This window comes from Olea europaea, chromosome 1, assembly GCF_002742605.1.
Source record: "Olea europaea var. sylvestris chromosome 1, O_europaea_v1, whole genome shotgun sequence".
Classification (NCBI taxonomy): domain Eukaryota; kingdom Viridiplantae; phylum Streptophyta; class Magnoliopsida; order Lamiales; family Oleaceae; genus Olea; species Olea europaea.
This window is the reverse complement of record NC_036237.1, coordinates 5,945,281-5,961,417: the sequence shown is the minus strand read 5'-3', so window position 1 is coordinate 5,961,417 and position 16,137 is coordinate 5,945,281. Positions and strand designations below refer to the sequence as shown.

At 32.9% G+C, this 16,137-nt stretch overlaps 2 protein-coding genes across 3 annotated transcripts; both read left to right on the top strand.

Moving 5' to 3' along the window:
* Positions 1–129: 129 nt before the first annotated feature.
* Positions 130–3,862, top strand: LOC111384091 (protein INVOLVED IN DE NOVO 2-like). Its single transcript, XM_023008350.1, has 4 exons — positions 130–169; positions 276–563; positions 1,228–1,437; positions 3,334–3,862. The coding sequence occupies exons 2-4, from the start codon at positions 384–386 to the stop codon at positions 3,568–3,570; spliced, it is 627 nt and encodes a 208-aa protein (XP_022864118.1). The 5' UTR covers positions 130–169; positions 276–383; the 3' UTR covers positions 3,571–3,862.
* A 3,755-nt stretch (positions 3,863–7,617) lies between these two features.
* On the top strand, positions 7,618–11,758 carry LOC111383906 (sorting and assembly machinery component 50 homolog). Of its 2 annotated transcripts, XR_002700839.1 has the most exons (5): positions 7,618–8,270; positions 8,911–9,396; positions 9,831–10,346; positions 11,344–11,498; positions 11,600–11,758. XR_002700839.1 is itself a non-coding variant. In XM_023008127.1 (4 exons), the coding sequence occupies exons 1-4, from the start codon at positions 7,749–7,751 to the stop codon at positions 11,422–11,424; spliced, it is 1,605 nt and encodes a 534-aa protein (XP_022863895.1). In that variant the 5' UTR covers positions 7,618–7,748; the 3' UTR covers positions 11,425–11,757. The 2 variants fall into 2 exon arrangements, 1 of the variants encoding a protein (XP_022863895.1); XM_023008127.1 differs by having other exon boundaries at positions 11,344–11,757.
* The last annotated feature ends 4,379 nt before the right edge of the window (positions 11,759–16,137 follow it).

Sequence of the window (16,137 nt, the reverse complement as noted above, 5' to 3'; positions counted from 1 at the left end):
TTGGCCTACCTTAGTTCTTTCAACTTGTTTTAGTGAGACTACATTGCTTTTGTGAACGAGAGCATTTTTAGGTCTACGCAGATATGCGCCAATCACCTAAGCCTGCCTTCTTTTAGTTTATCCAACAAAGGCTGATGAGAAAGTATTGAAATTGGCTGAAGAACATAAGGTATTTAATTGTTCTCACCTTCATTAAGTAGACCTTTGCTGTTTATTTCAGTATGCCAAGATCGAACATTACATAAGAGATCGTATGACGTACTTCATGATTTCAGAAACAAAAGGAGAACCTCCACAGGAAAATCATTCAACTGGAGAAACAACTGGATGCTGAACAAGCAGTAAAGCTTGAAATCGAGCAATTGAGAGGCAAATTAAATGTTATGAGGCATGTGGAAGGTGAAGGTGATTTGGAAGTGCTGAAAAAAGTGGATTCGCTGCACACGTCATTGAGGGAAAAGGAAGGAGAGCTTGAAGATTTATTGGCATTAAATCAAACTCTGATTGTGCAGGAGCGAAATAGCAACGATGAGCTGCAAGATGCTCGTAAAGAATTAATTAATGTAAGCTCTGTAATTCTTTTCCCTTTTCAGTGGTTTCAGAAATCTGTGTCTCAGCCTGTTCCATGCCTATAATTTGCTTGCATTCAGAGTTTGTATAGTTAGCATCTGAGAATCTGACATGTTTATCTTATCGTTGAGTACATTTCACTGGCTGAGCTTATTTATTTATAGTCAATACCCTTATTTATGTCGATTATTCTGTTAAGAGTAGAACTTGTGGAAAATTTGGAATACCCATGCTGGATGAGGGATTTTATCCAACACCCTCCTAGCCGATCTGAGTGACATAGCTAGTACATATGTTAATTGAGGGAAGAAGTTTAAAGTTGTAGCTACCTCCACCTATACTGTGTCATTTGCAGGTAATTTCTCCAATGACTTGGATGCTTCATTGCCTGTAATGATTTTCAAATTTTTCCACATTGCTTATGATAAAGGTTATGTCAAATTCGATTAAAGTTTCTTTTCCTTTTGCTTGATCTGAGCCAGAGGGTTGAGGTTTCTATATGTTTTTTAGTATTTAGAAAGTGAATTTATGTAATACACATTAATCTTGTTTATCACGGTCGAATGCAACCCATGCATGTAAGATTTCCCACTAACTTTTTTTCAAGTTTTTGTTCTTGCAAGCTTTATGCGGTGTCTTAATTAAGTTACTTTCTAGGGCTTGAAAGAATTTTCAACAAATGGTCAAATTGGTGTGAAGAGAATGGGAGAACTCAACAGCAAACCATTTCATGAAGCAATCAAAAGGAAGTATGATGAGGTTGAGGCCGATGAAAGAGCAACAGAATTGTGCTCACTGTGGGAGGAGTACCTTAGAGATTCTGAATGGCATCCTATAAAGGTGGTTGAGATTAAAGGGAAACATCAGGTATGCAGTTAAAAGTGCTCTACTATATATCTTTTGTTGTAGTATAGGCTTATTTTTGAGGAAAAAGAAGTGGTTTAGCAGAAATCCATAATTAATGGTGATCAACTGTGCACACATTTTAAACACATTCAGATCAAGCAAGTATTGCATTACTGTGCTTAAGTTCTGCCAACTTAAAAACTTGGGGGAAAACAATATTTTTTATTTGGAAGGAGTAACTTAAATCTGCCCATGTGTTTTTGTCTTTTGTCAGTGTACTCCGTCCTATGAAACGAACAAATTAAACAATAAAACTATCTTAGAGTACAAACGGAAAATCAAATAAAAGGGGATATCAGTATAACATATAATTGAAAAAAATTTATTCCAATAAATTTGGGTCCTCTGTAGCCTATATGAATAACCATTTTGTTTGGTTCATTGATACATCTACAAGAAGATTTAATGGATTCAAATCTTTCGCATATTAATTTTGGCCTACCTTAGTTCTTTCAACTTGTTTTAGTGAGACTACATTGCTTTTGTGAACGAGAGCATTTTTAGGTCTACGCAGATATGCGCCAATCACCTAAGCCTGCCTTCTTTTAGTTTATCCTCAATTGGTGACATTATATTCCTAGTTCTTATCTTATCCATTTTGGTATAGCCAAGGATCCATCTTAGCTTCATCGTGTTCAAGACATGGGACTTTATCCTTTGACAATCCAACACCCTGTACCATATTTTGTAAATTATAGTTGGTTTAGTAACGGTTGTGTAGAACTTGCCTTTTTAATCCAACCCTCGTTAGCCTATGCACTACATTCTCATCAAGGTCTCTATCTATTAATACTCGAACCTAGATATCTAAAGCAGTCACCCTATGAGACAATTCTCTATTCTCTATAGTGACTAGTATCATCCTTTTTCCAAACCTAACTAAAAGCACTCTTTCAGAACAACCAAATATTATAAAAAACTAAACAGTAAATCCTTTTTCCTACCATAACCAAAAGCACTCTTTTGGAACAACCAAATATTATAAAAAACTAAACAGTGATCTGGAGGTGTTTGGAGACAAAAGCAGGTGAATCTGATGTCTACTGGTAAAATGGCGTTTTCCACTTTTCTACCTGTCCAAGTCTGTACTGATGATGTGTCCAAAGATAGCATTACCAAACAACTCCCTTTCCTTCTTTCCATCCTTGTTTCTGGTTGCCTCGTTCAAGGGGATAGGATCCTACTGAATCTTATTAAAGTCTTTCTTCTCCTAACAACTTTCCAAAAGATTTTGTTGTTTGACAACACATTCTGAGGTTTCCAAAATAGGTAATGTGTTTAAGAAGTCTTTCCTTGATCATTTATGGTATCTTGGAATAAACTCGAGCGATGAGTAGATTCCACTTATAAATTAATCATTTCAGAATTTGGGATTGTTAGTTTATCAGTGATATCTACACATAGGATTCTATACTATAAACCATTTATATTGACAGGTTCTGCCTATTGGTACCAGGCAAAATTGTCGGTTGGGTGAGCTGGAATTTCTGTTGACAAAGTGAAGTTATATGACGGAATAATATTGATGGTTAGGAGTGTGTTCATCCTGGAGTGCATGTATAATGCTAATTTCTGTGTACAAATGAATTCTCAAATGCTAAATTCTAAATGCTGAACTATGAACAGTTTAACTAAAATCTTCGTACCAGTAGAGTTGTTAGTCATAATGGATTGGAGCGGGGATAGACAGTTAATGGATTGGAAACAAGAATCCATATTTTGATTCTCTAAACTGCCGCATAGGGATTTCCTTTTATCAACCCCTATTCTGGAAGTGAACTCTAGTCGCTCTCTTCAATGGTTTGGAAGTGTTTTTGGCTTGTGGTTTACTTGCACACACTTATTCTTTTGGTTCAGGAAGTAATCAACCAAGATGATGAAAAGCTGAAAGACCTGAAGAATAATTATGGCGAGGAAGTGTACGATGCCGTGACCTCAGCTTTGATTGAGATAAACGAATATAACCCGAGTGGGAGGTACATTGTTTCCGAACTGTGGAACTACAACCAAGGTAGGAAAGCTGATCTGCAGGAAGGAATTGTTCAAATAATGAAGCTATGGAGAACTTACAAACGAAAGAGGGGAATGGATTGAACCTTGGAAGCCCTATATAAGCTTTTCATGTGCCATTCTATGGGTTTAGATTAGGGTTGGTGGTAGGGCTGTTATTTGCAAAGGTTAATGGCTCCTAGTAGGGATGGCTGTGTGATCCTTTTCGAGTTATTCTGAGTCTCCATGACTGACTTTCGATCGCTTCAAATGAAGTGATTCTATCAGATATTATTACATTATTACATGGTGTTAGTTGTGGATTGTGCAGTTTTATTCTGGGACCTTCCCTTTTCAAAAATTCCATAAACCTCCCCTTTTAGTATTAATTTTCAATTTTGTCCTCTCTCATGTTATATATGATGATTATATTTGCTTTCTTATTTCGTTTTTTCACTTAATTTTAATTTAGACAATAGTAAATTATTTTAATTTTGAAAAGTTAATTAGCCGTTTGTCTAATAATATTCTTAGTCTTAATTTTCTTAATTAGTCAATTTAGTCGTTTGACTAATAATTTTCTTAATCTTAATTTTTTAATCGTTCGGCTAATTTATTTATAAATAGTCAAACTTCATTTTCATTTTCAACCGTACATTCTAGTGAATTTATAATTACTATTCACCATTCATATAATAATAATAATAATAATAATAATAATAATAATAATAATAATAATAATAATAATAATTTTTTTTTCCCTTATACACAAACTTTCCAAAATATATATATATATATAATCAATTTTGATTTTAAAAAGCTTAATTATCATAAAACTTACTAGCTAGGTGGTAAGAGCGTCACTTTGCTAGGATTAGAGTCTTATTTAGGAGGGTAAGAGTGATTTTTCAAAAAATAAAATAAAATAATAATAAAATAAAATAAAAAAATAATAATATATAAAAAAAATTATGTGGCAAATGCAATTCAACCATCTATCTCCATATGGATAAGTTAGATGAGTCGTTTTAAAACATTATAATATTATAATACTTGATCTGATATTGTCATGATTTTAATAGAATCGATTTTTGCTAAGCTAGGAGATAATTAGTTGCAGAAAGAACTAATTATGTATTTGGTGAACTTTTATTTCAGATTTGTTGTATGTTTTAAATTTAACATTTGGTAAATAAAAACTATTTTATTAGTTGTACCTCAGTATATATAATGATATTCTTTTGTATTATTATTTTTATTTTTTGAAACACTGTAATATTGTCATATATTTTTCAAATAAATGTAAATGTATTTCATATACTTATTTTAAAATAAAAACAATAATATCTGCTAGATTTCAAATTTTATAAAATTAGAAAATTAAAACGCAATCCATGTAGAATAAAAATATTCAAATTAATTTAAATCATATTTTGTGGATTGGACTTGGATAGTATGGTACATATTTTTCTGTACTTAGTTTCTTTAATTTACCAAGTACCCAAACTAACTTATGATTTTTTGACAATTAAATGTAGAGATCTAAAATCAAACCCGAACTAGACCAGTCTAACTTGTGTGATTGTTTGATATTTAAAAGTTGAGATCTAAAATCAATCTCAAATGAGACCAATATGTTTGAAGAACCACATATATCTTGCAATAAGCCATGAGAATAACGAGAATTCTATTTATAGTGATCGACAACATTAATGTCAGAAATTTTGATGGAAACTAACATGACAATAATTTTAATGGAATTTTTGATAGCAAATTGTCGGTAATCATCAATGCACATCTTTCAACAACTAATACCGACAATATCCTCAATAATGTCAGCAACCGCCTACGGTACTTCGATTGATGGCAAAAAATAAAATAAAAATTCAACGGTAACACCTACTGATTTTTAGTACAGCTCATTGGCTGATATGCCTATAAATTTATAGTTAATTCCATTATCTTTATTCTTGTATTAGGGTAGAACCTGTAAATTTTGGAATACCCATGCTGGATGAGGGATTCTGTCCTACCCTCGTACCTGAGCAGAGTAAGATTAGCCAGTACTCTGTAGCCATTGGCTGGACCATCATTTTTATCATGGTAGATGCAAGCAACTCATGTAGATAAGGTTTTTCGCTTTTTATTTTATTTTATTTTATTATTATACAAGTTTGTGCTCTTACAGTGTCTCAATTAAGTTGCTACCTAGGACTTAAAAGATTTATCAACAAATGGTCAAGTTTGTGCGAAGAGAATGGGAGAACTCAACAACAATGAATTTCACGAAGCAATGAGAAGGAAGTATAACGAGGTCGAGGCACATGAAAGCGCAACACAATTGTGCTCACCGTAAGAAGAGCACCTTAGAGGTTCTTAATGGCATCCTATAAAGGTGGTTGAGATTAACCAGAAAACACCAAGTATGCAGTTAAGGTCCCGTTTGGTAGTCATTTTTTTCAAAATGTATTTCTCTCTCTTCTTTTCAACCACACATTCTTTATTAAAATAATATTACACGTAAATAAAAAACTTTTCCTTATTTTTTAACCACACATATCCCGTCAATTTACTATTCAAAAACGCATTTTTACATAAAAATGTCTTCCAAACACCTTCTAAATGTTTTTCTGTTGTTTTTTCGAGAAATATGAAGTAGTTTAGCACGCAGCCGTGATCAATTGAGAATTAACTGAACCGCCAGTTCGGAAAGTAATCGATAAAGACGATGAAATGCTGGTAGACATGAATATTATTATGACGATTACATGTATGATGTTAGTGTAAGTATTTGTCTAATTTGATGTGGCACGTGTTGAAATTAATTATAACTTATTATCTTCCACAGTTGAGTTAGTATTTAAATTGATCACATCGGACACACCTACAATCACTTGATATTTAGGCCATCTCCAACTTTGCACCAAATTTTGTATCATCTTGCACCAAATCTTGCACCAAACTAAAATTCATCTCCAATCATTACACCAAAAATTACACCAAATGAAAAGTATTTAACCATTTTCTTCCATTTTTTTATTCTTTATAATTTACTTATTTGAAATATTATTTATTTAATTATTTCATAAATACATAAATTACTAAATAAATAATTATGTTAAATTACAGAAAAGATTAAATTCATTAATAAATATAAAAAACATAGAACAATTAATAAAAATACTACAACAACGAAAATATGAAATCATGCCGTCAGAAAATAGTACAATGCATTTCGAATTTGGATAGATGATATTACGAAATCGCTAAATTTTTGCAATTTAATTCTCAGAATTCATATGTTCATTCCACAAATGATTGATTAATGCATTTTGAAGTGCAATGTGAGTTTCTTTATCCTTGATTTATTTATGACGAGCAAGGGTATGTACGTATCCTTATGTATCTTTTTTTTAAAAATAAAATTAGATTATCGTATGTATGTCATTATTTAATATATTTCGTGTTAACTTTAATAAATAATCGTGTTTGATGTATTTTAAATTGTTTTCATCTTTTAATTAATTTATTAATTATTATGTCTTAAATTTAAAATTTATTTTAAATACAAATAATATTAATATTAATAAAAATAAAAATAATAATTTATTGTATTAAAAAATATATAACACAAATGACATAAATACCCTCAACAAATTTATTTGAAAAATGTTAAATAAGGGCAAAAGGGACATTTTACACATGCACCATTTTGGTGTAAAATGGTGCAAAGTTTGGTGTTGGGTTGGAGCTATTTTGCACCAAAAAATTATGCAAAATGGTGCAATGGTGTCATGATTGGAGATGCCCGTAAATATTTTGGATATATTGGACTTCTTACAGATAATTTGAAATTACGGGTGTAGTAGGTTAAATACATAAGGCCTTGTTTCGCAACAATTATTTCAAAAATACATTTTTCTTCTCTTATTCTTAATAACACATTGTACAATAAAATAATATTATACGCAAATTCAAAATTTTTATTTTTATTTTTTAACCACATATTTTTTCTATCAAAATACTATTCCAAAATTCATTAGTTCCAAAAAGGGGATCAAAATTTACTTGTTTTATAAGTAAATTTCAAAATAAGCAATATATTTTTAATGATTAAAGTGAAACAGATAAGAGTGAATTACATATATTTTAAGGTTAGCCAAACATGCTATGCACAGATGTTCACACTTGCGCCGGCGTCCTGCTCACGGTGAACTCCCTCCCTCTCTTACGGCTGCCAACCGCCCACAGTCACTTCGTCTTTTTCCCTCAGTAAGGGTCACATGGCAGTCTCATCCGAGTCCGATGCCCACCTGGGCCAACCCGAGGACCCGAATCACAGTGATCCCACCACCGCACACGACGACCTCGATGATTTCGAATCAGAAATCGAGGAAGACGACGATGAATCAGAAGAAGATGACGAGGAACCGGAACCCATAACTCCGGAGGCCCAAATGCGTACGGAGCGGGTCAATATGGAATCCCTTTTCAAGCGCCTCTCCACAGAGCGAGTCCCGGTAAGAGTGCACGATATTTTGATAAAGGGCAACACGAAAACCAAAGATTCCGTAATTGAGGCCGAGGTCGAGGCACTACTCAAGAATGCTACAACAGTACAACAGTTGCTCCAGGCCGCAGGTGTCGCCAACGCGCGGCTGCAGCACCTTGATATTTTTGATTCTGTGAACATTACACTTGACGCCGGCCCGCCTGAGCTCCCTGGAACTGCCAATGTTGTGGTAGAGGTTTCTGAGGCCAAGAACCCTCTCACCGGCGATGTAGGAATTTTTTCCAAACCCGAGGTAACTATTGTAGGATTAAAGTTGTAATAGGTATACTCACTTTGATAAACTCTTTATTTTATATGTAAAATGCTATTGTTGATATTAATGTTTTGCAATACGAGTGGGTTATTTAATGTTCGAGTTTGTCAATTGATTGCTGGTTGCATATGACAATGTGAATAGTAAATTGTGTGCATTGATAGCAGTGATGTAGAGGGTTAATCTATGTGAAAGTAGAATATTCATATGGCTGCATTCAAGAGTGTGATTGGAAGTCGCGTTTTTTTATATTTTGTATTTTATTTTTTGAACTCGAAGTTAAATAGGTTAGTTTCAAAACAGGATAGAAGGAAATTCTCACAGGTGTTCATTAACAGTTTCCTCGAACAAAAATTTAGTGAAATTTTCTTCCACAAACTCATGTTTTTATATAAAAAGTGAAGGTATTAAATCACTTGGTGGAAAGTGAAACTCAACTAAGTTGAGCTGATAAAGGGCAATGATTGATTTGTATAGATCGAGCATTAAGAGAGTCATATATTACCATGAAATTGACTAATGCTAGCTCAATATTCTCTTTTGTTTACGTTTAATTTTGTGGAAATGGTTTGAAATGCCATCTCTATTTGATTTTTGATGTTATGAAGCACTTTTGTAGGCTAGGTCATGGTCTCTTGAAGGATCTCTTAAGCTGAAAAACTTGTTTGGTTATGGAGATCTATGGGATGGTTCTGTGGCTTATGGCTGGGGTCAAGCATCAGAGGTTAGTGCCGGAGTCGCCTTTCCCAAATTCAAAGCATTGGCCACACCTTTGACAGCTCGAATATCTCTTCTTTCCCAAGATTGGTTGAAGTTTTCTTCCTATAAAGAGAAAGCATTGGGCATATCACTTGGCCTATTATCCATTGGAAATCATGATTTATCATATCATCTCTCATGGCGTACCTTAACCGATCCATCTCAAATGGCTTCTCACTCAGTTAGGAGGCAGCTTGGACATGGTCTACTCTCAGCTCTGAAGTACACATTTAAAGTTGACCAGCGAAATTCACCTCTAAGGCCAACTCGAGGATATGCTTTCCTTTCCACTACACATATCGGTGGTCTTGTTCCAGAAAATCGAAGCTTACATTTTATACGTCAGGTTTGACTATTCTTTTTATTTCTTTTGTTCATTTGTCAATCAGTGATGCCTTCAAAGTTTCCCTTATTTATTTATTTATTTATTTTTGCTTGAGCATCATTACTGTTTAATCAACTTATCTTTTTTGATTTGATATCATATGATCCATGATTTTATGTTTTACTCAATATGGCTTGACCCATCAGGTACTCCCCACAGCTAGAGGTCATACTTGAAACTGAATTTCACCTCACAATTACACACGTATTATTGTTGACTCCATGAGCTTCGAAATATATTCCACTGTAAAATATATGATGCAATTACCAGCCACTATGCATGCGATGTCTGAAGACATCTTAATGTGATTGATATCATTCATTCCTCTCTATGACCATGTACATGCTACTGAAGTAACTTATTTTTTTAATGTGATACATGTATTGTCTGAACAGGAATTTGATCTTCGTTATGCTGTTCCCTTGGGATTTTACCGCGCTGCGTTGAACTTTGGAATCTCAAGTGGTGTTATTTTCCCATGGGGGAGAGGATTCCTGAATACACCTTCATATTTACCAGAGAGGTTCTTCTTGGGTGGTAATTCTTCTCCAGTTTGCACCTTGAGAGGCCCAATGTCAATTTTAGGTTTCAAGGCAAGGGGACTAGGCCCTGCTGAGCCTAGAAGACAAGAAAGAGGAAACGGTAATAATGAAAGCTCTGACGCTTCTACCGGAATGGATTTTATTGGTGGAGACCTTGCTGTAACAGCTTTTGTAGACTTGTCTTTTGATCTACCCTTGAGGGTGTTCAGAGAAGCTGGTATCCATGGCCACGCTTTTGCCTGTACTGGAAGCCTTACTAAATTAACTGAGAATGTATATCGAGAATTTTCATTACAGAAATTACGAGATTCCTTTCGATGCTCTGCAGGATTTGGTATCATTGTACCCACCAAGCTATTCCGCATGGAGGTCAGTCATTTATCCTGACACTAATTATTGCCTCTGTTTTGCCTTCATTTTCTAAATTTCATTTTTTCTGAAACTCATTTTCAATCGCACGTTTCATGAGACCTACAACTTTACAACCACATATTTCATTAACTTTTATCTAGATATACTATAAATCTGAAATTAATATAAACCAAATGGGGGCATTATTTGTTTCATGTTGACTTCGGTAAGAGAAAGACATGCCCGTGCTGCGTGACGTTGACTCAAACCACCAGTTGGTAGGATAATTTTTTCCTATGTGGGCTATCTCCTATCTGTAAGAAAATGCTTTATCTGCAGTAAGACATTAAGATTAAGTCACTGTTTGCCCCCCATTTTCTCCAAACTCATTTTCAACCACATATTCCCTCAATAACATAATTTTGCATGTGGATCCATAAATTTTCCCTACCAAAAAAAATCTCTATTCACGAAATCTGTTCTCAAAAAATCTCTATCAAGAAGGGGCTAAATTGGAAAAGGGAGCGAATCAATAAATTTTTAAATATTTCTAGAGTTTTGCCTTCAGATTTCCTGGGAGCGTGTCAATTTTCATGTTCTTGTGGTTCATCATGGAGTAATTTTTCTGTTCTTTAGCTGTTGGTTTTCCCTCAACATTCACAAGACAAGCACTTCTATCAAAATAATAAAGATTGTTAATTATATTCATCTGACAACTTTGATGTCTTTTGCACCATAAAATAGCGAATAAGTACTTCAGACAAATGGCTAATAAATTCGCCAACATTCATATAAAACACGGATCGGACGGGGGGAATAAAGCAGCAAAAAAATTTACTAAACTTTAAAGTCGTTTTTTTTTTTTTTCCAATTGAAATATGGATTGAAACCAGAAGTACAACTTGTACCCACTTGGGAGCCATCTGTTGTAGTCCCCAGGAAGGATTTATTCTGTCTTTTATACGTGTCGAAGTACTTGTTTAATATCTCTGACAGCTCGACCCATTATAATCAGGTTAACTACTGTTACATACTGAAACAACACGAGCATGACCAAGGGAAGAGCGGTGTGCAGTTTAGCTTCTCTTCGCTATAATACATTTTGTGATTATTTTGTCCCTTTCTTGATAGCCATTGACATTGATTTGACCTCAAGGACTTCTGTGTAAGGTAAATGAGAGAAATTTCCCCATTCTACCTAACCAGCCAATTTAGGCTGCTTCAAGAATTGTAATTTTAAGTTCAGGCAATTTTGTGGTTAACCTTTACAGATAAATAAGATTACCAGAGTATTAGCACAGGTATGTTTGACCTTTATTTCAAATTGCTTGATAAATGAATTTTTTATTTAAAGTTGTCTGCAGCATCCACTGTATCCTATTTTTTGGTGAGATAAAGTTTAATGTGTAATGAAGATCGTCCTTGGAATCTTTCATGAGCACTTATTTTGTTGACTCGCTTTCTCGATTAACTTGGGAAAAGGAATAATTTTATGTAGGAGAGTTGTGTTTGTAGTCCCTAGTCATGATAGGATCTTTGTTTGAAAAGAATTGAAGAGCAACATGGTGAAAGTGCACAAGTGATATGAAAAGAGTTCATGAACATTACAAATTCTGGGATCGAAATAAAGAAAGTAACAAACTCTGGGATAATTCATGATTAGATGTTGGTGAGCATGTACTTCATTAGGATATACTGGAGCTTTGAAAGTGGCACAAGTTTAGGCAAATAGATTTATCTTTACACAAATGTAGATTGGTAGTCGTGAAATGATTCTAACATTAAGTGAGATTCTAGTTACACAATAGAGGTTAATGATGATCATTAAAAATGGAAAATTGCCAAAGAGATTAAAGTTTTTAGAACAATATGCAGGAAGTTTCCTGGTGAACTAGAAATGCGATTTCATAACAGTTTTGAAGGGAAATGCAATATAAATGAATATAATAAAGTAACGCGGAATCAATTGCCTGGTAGAAGTAGACCTGACAAGGAGACATGGTAGTGGAACAGCAAGGTTGAAATGGGTGGTTAGGACTGAAATACATGTTATGGAAAACTACTAAAGTATAAAAATGTGAAGGCTTTTGAGAAGCATAGATTCGCTGAATGCTATGCAACTAGACACTCTTACTAGGTAGCATGTCCATGTCAGACATTGACATTCTTCGAGCAGTGCAAGATATTTGTTAGACAAGCAAATTGACATGTGCTATTTTAATATATTTTTTTTAATTTCCGACACTTGGGGAAATACTTTGAGAACACTCCTTAAACGTCCTATATTAAAAAGTACAAAATAAAGATATAAACTTTGTGGTATACAATTGTTTAACTTTTTGAAGAATTTAAATTAACATGTCCATGATGTGTCTGTGTCTTATTTTTATGAAAAATCATGTGTCGGAGAGTTTGTATCATGTTGTGTCAGCGGCTGTGCTTCTTACACTGAATGGGATTCAAGAGTGTAATTTGAGAGTCCTGATCTGTGTTGCTTGATCATTTCTCAAGTTATCTTGGAACCAAGGATGAGGAGGAAGTTACAAGATATGTCCAAGTGCATTGAGCTCAAAAACTAAAGATAATTCTTTTGGTAGCTATAAATCACATAAATATGGAATAATTATTTTTTAAATATCACTTGATGGAAGGTATAGTGCGGATATTGGGGATCTATTGAACTGTATTGGTAATAGATTTGTCAACTGGACTAGAAGTACTAGGTTTCGGAATTGAGGGAGGTAGTGGATATGTCTAACTTAGACGTAATTAGTCTCAATGGGATCTCTATCCAAAGTATGGAAGAGTCCATGCGAGAAAGGTATTATGATTAAAATTATTTCACGAGATCTTAAACGAATAAAAATACTCGATTCATTGAAGAATAGTGTTATGGCATCACTTCATAAGAATAAAGCTCTATGCAAAATTGTATAAATTGTTTAGTATAAGCTCAGGAGTCCTAACAAAATATGGGAGGCCTTAATCATAAATTGTTGTAATTGAAATGTCTCAAGGAACACTGGTGGCGTGGTATACATGCTTGGGAAATATACTGTAGAAGTCATTTGCCTTCTTCAGATTTTGATGTTAAATTTAACAGAAAAGAGGCAAGTTTTGCCTGTAATATTTATTTATTCTTAGGAAGTGCTGTGGCAAGAGTGCGATGGAAAAAAAGAAATACTGTTAGATGTATCAGGGAAGATATGTATGATAGAGCAGTCGCTGGTGTGATACCCAATAGATATTGCAGTAGAGAATTTCCTATGACTATAAGCTGGCATGTGGCTTTCAGGTTGAGAATTCCTTGATGACATAGTTTAAGTTGATGAAATTAAGAGGACAATAATCCCGGTGTTAAAACTGAACAAGGGGAGTGCAAGTACAGTGATAGTTATTTTGTGTTTGCAGACTTTACCTCCCATAAAAAGACAATATATTTAGCAAGTTTGTTAATGGGGTATCGTTCTAGTGATGATAGCCGTACATAATGCATTTTTCTTTTACAATGGTAAACAAAGAAGAGGTTGACATGTTGAGGATTCTGTGCCCGAAAGTCCAATCATTGCACCTCGACTGCAATTGTTGATTTGGAGAGCTTTTGGGAGGCTTCCTGGGAAGGCCTGTAAATGATTTGGTGGTTCTAGCTATTCATAAATCATGATAATTTGTATTTTGATACTTGCTAAGCTTATATTCCACACTTTTGACCCTACTTCCTCGTAAAGAATCTTGAAAATTAAATGTTGGAAATGGGAAGCAGAAATCATTTTAGAAGAACGATATTCTATGTCGTCCCGGGCTTTTGAATCCTGTTGTACTGGAAAATATTGTTTTAAGAAAGGGGTTTCTGTATATGATATGAGGCAGATTTTTTGCCTTTTAGATGAAGCATGACATACTTTCTTTGAAGATGAATATGTGCCAACTCATTTTGTTGAAGAATCTTGTCTCCAGCTTGTTCATGGAAGTTTCCAATGACCTTAGGTAGAGTTCTACACGTATGGCTTTGAGTTAGGTTATTAAGGAAGGTGCAATCACTAGTCGAGAGAAGCCCATGTTTGTTTAATGTTTATAAACGATTTATAGTTAGTCCAATAATTTTTTATTCACGCATTTTGTGAAATACGCACATTCTATTTTACTTATTTCACAACTTTTTTTTTTTTTTTTTTTTTTTTTTACTTTTTTTTTTTTTTTTTTTGTGTTGAACTCACAACTTTTTTTTTTTTTTTTTTTGTGTTGAACTCACAACTTTTTTTTTTTTTTTTTTTGTGTTGAACTCACAACTTTTTTTTTTTTTTTTTTTGTGTTGAACTCACAACTTTTTTTTTTTTTTTTTTTGTGTTGAACTCACAACTTTTTTTTTTTTTTTTTTTGTGTTGAACTCACAACTTTTTTTTTTTTTTTTTTTGTGTTGAACTCACAACTTTTTTTTTTTTTTTTTTTGTGTTGAACTCACAACTTTTTTTTTTTTTTTTTTTGTGTTGAACTCACAACTTTTTTTTTTTTTTTTTTTGTGTTGAACTCACAACTTTTTTTTTTTTTTTTTTTGTGTTGAACTCACAACTTTTTTTTTTTTTTTTTTTGTGTTGAACTCACAACTTTTTTTTTTTTTTTTTTTGTGTTGAACTCACAACTTTTTTTTTTTTTTTTTTTGTGTTGAACTCACAACTTTTTTTTTTTTTTTTTTTGTGTTGAACTCACAACTTTTTTTTTTTTTTTTTTTGTGTTGAACTCACAACTTTTTTTTTTTTTTTTTTTGTGTTGAACTCACAACTTTTTTTTTTTTTTTTTTTGTGTTGAACTCACAACTTTTTTTTTTTTTTTTTTTGTGTTGAACTCACAACTTTTTTTTTTTTTTTTTTTGTGTTGAACTCACAACTTTTTTTTTTTTTTTTTTTGTGTTGAACTCACAACTTTTTTTTTTTTTTTTTTTGTGTTGAACTCACAACTTTTTTTTTTTTTTTTTTTTTTTTTAGAACTTAAATTGTCAATATAACGTAACTTATACAACTTTCTAATTTATAGAAAAATAATTAACGTCATTTTATTTCTGCCAGTCTTGTCCACCTTCACTAAAAAAAAAAAAAAACAGTTCCGAACAGCGTACGTCGATGGAAATTGACTAAAAAAGTCACATTAATTGGAAGAAGAGTGCGAAATTTGGAGTCCAATCACAAACTTGGACGTCGAAGTGAAGCTACATAAATTAATAAACTACTTAGTCCCTGTTTGTTGATTATTATTATAATTTTTTAAAAAAAATAATTCATTTTTAATCAAACATTCTCTTAATAAAATATTTTGTGCATAAATTCAAATTTTTTTTAACCTTTTTAATTACACATTTTTCAAAAACTCTTTATTGCGAAACTTAGTTTTCTACTTTAATAATAGACAAATAGGGATTTAAGTTTATGTAAAAATAATTATATTCTGAAATAAATGATTTAGTTGTTTAAAGTTCCAAATAATAATAATAATAATAACTTACTTTTAAAGTAACTTTTAATTACTGTAAATAAATAATTTTTTTTGCTTAAGAGCAAGAGTCTGTTTGTAAGTGATTTTTAGAATTGATTTTTTGATTGTTAGGAGAAAAGTGGGATTTCTCAAGTCAAATACGACGGCTGAAATAATAAAATAACGGTCAAAAAATTAATTTTTTAAGTCAAAAAATCACTCCCAAACAGGTTGCAAGACAATCCAGACTCTTAAAGAGTCAACACAAGAGTGAAAAATGAAAATACCGCCGGCCAATCACAATCAAACATTACCGGATCAATTTTTGGACGTACACGCTGAC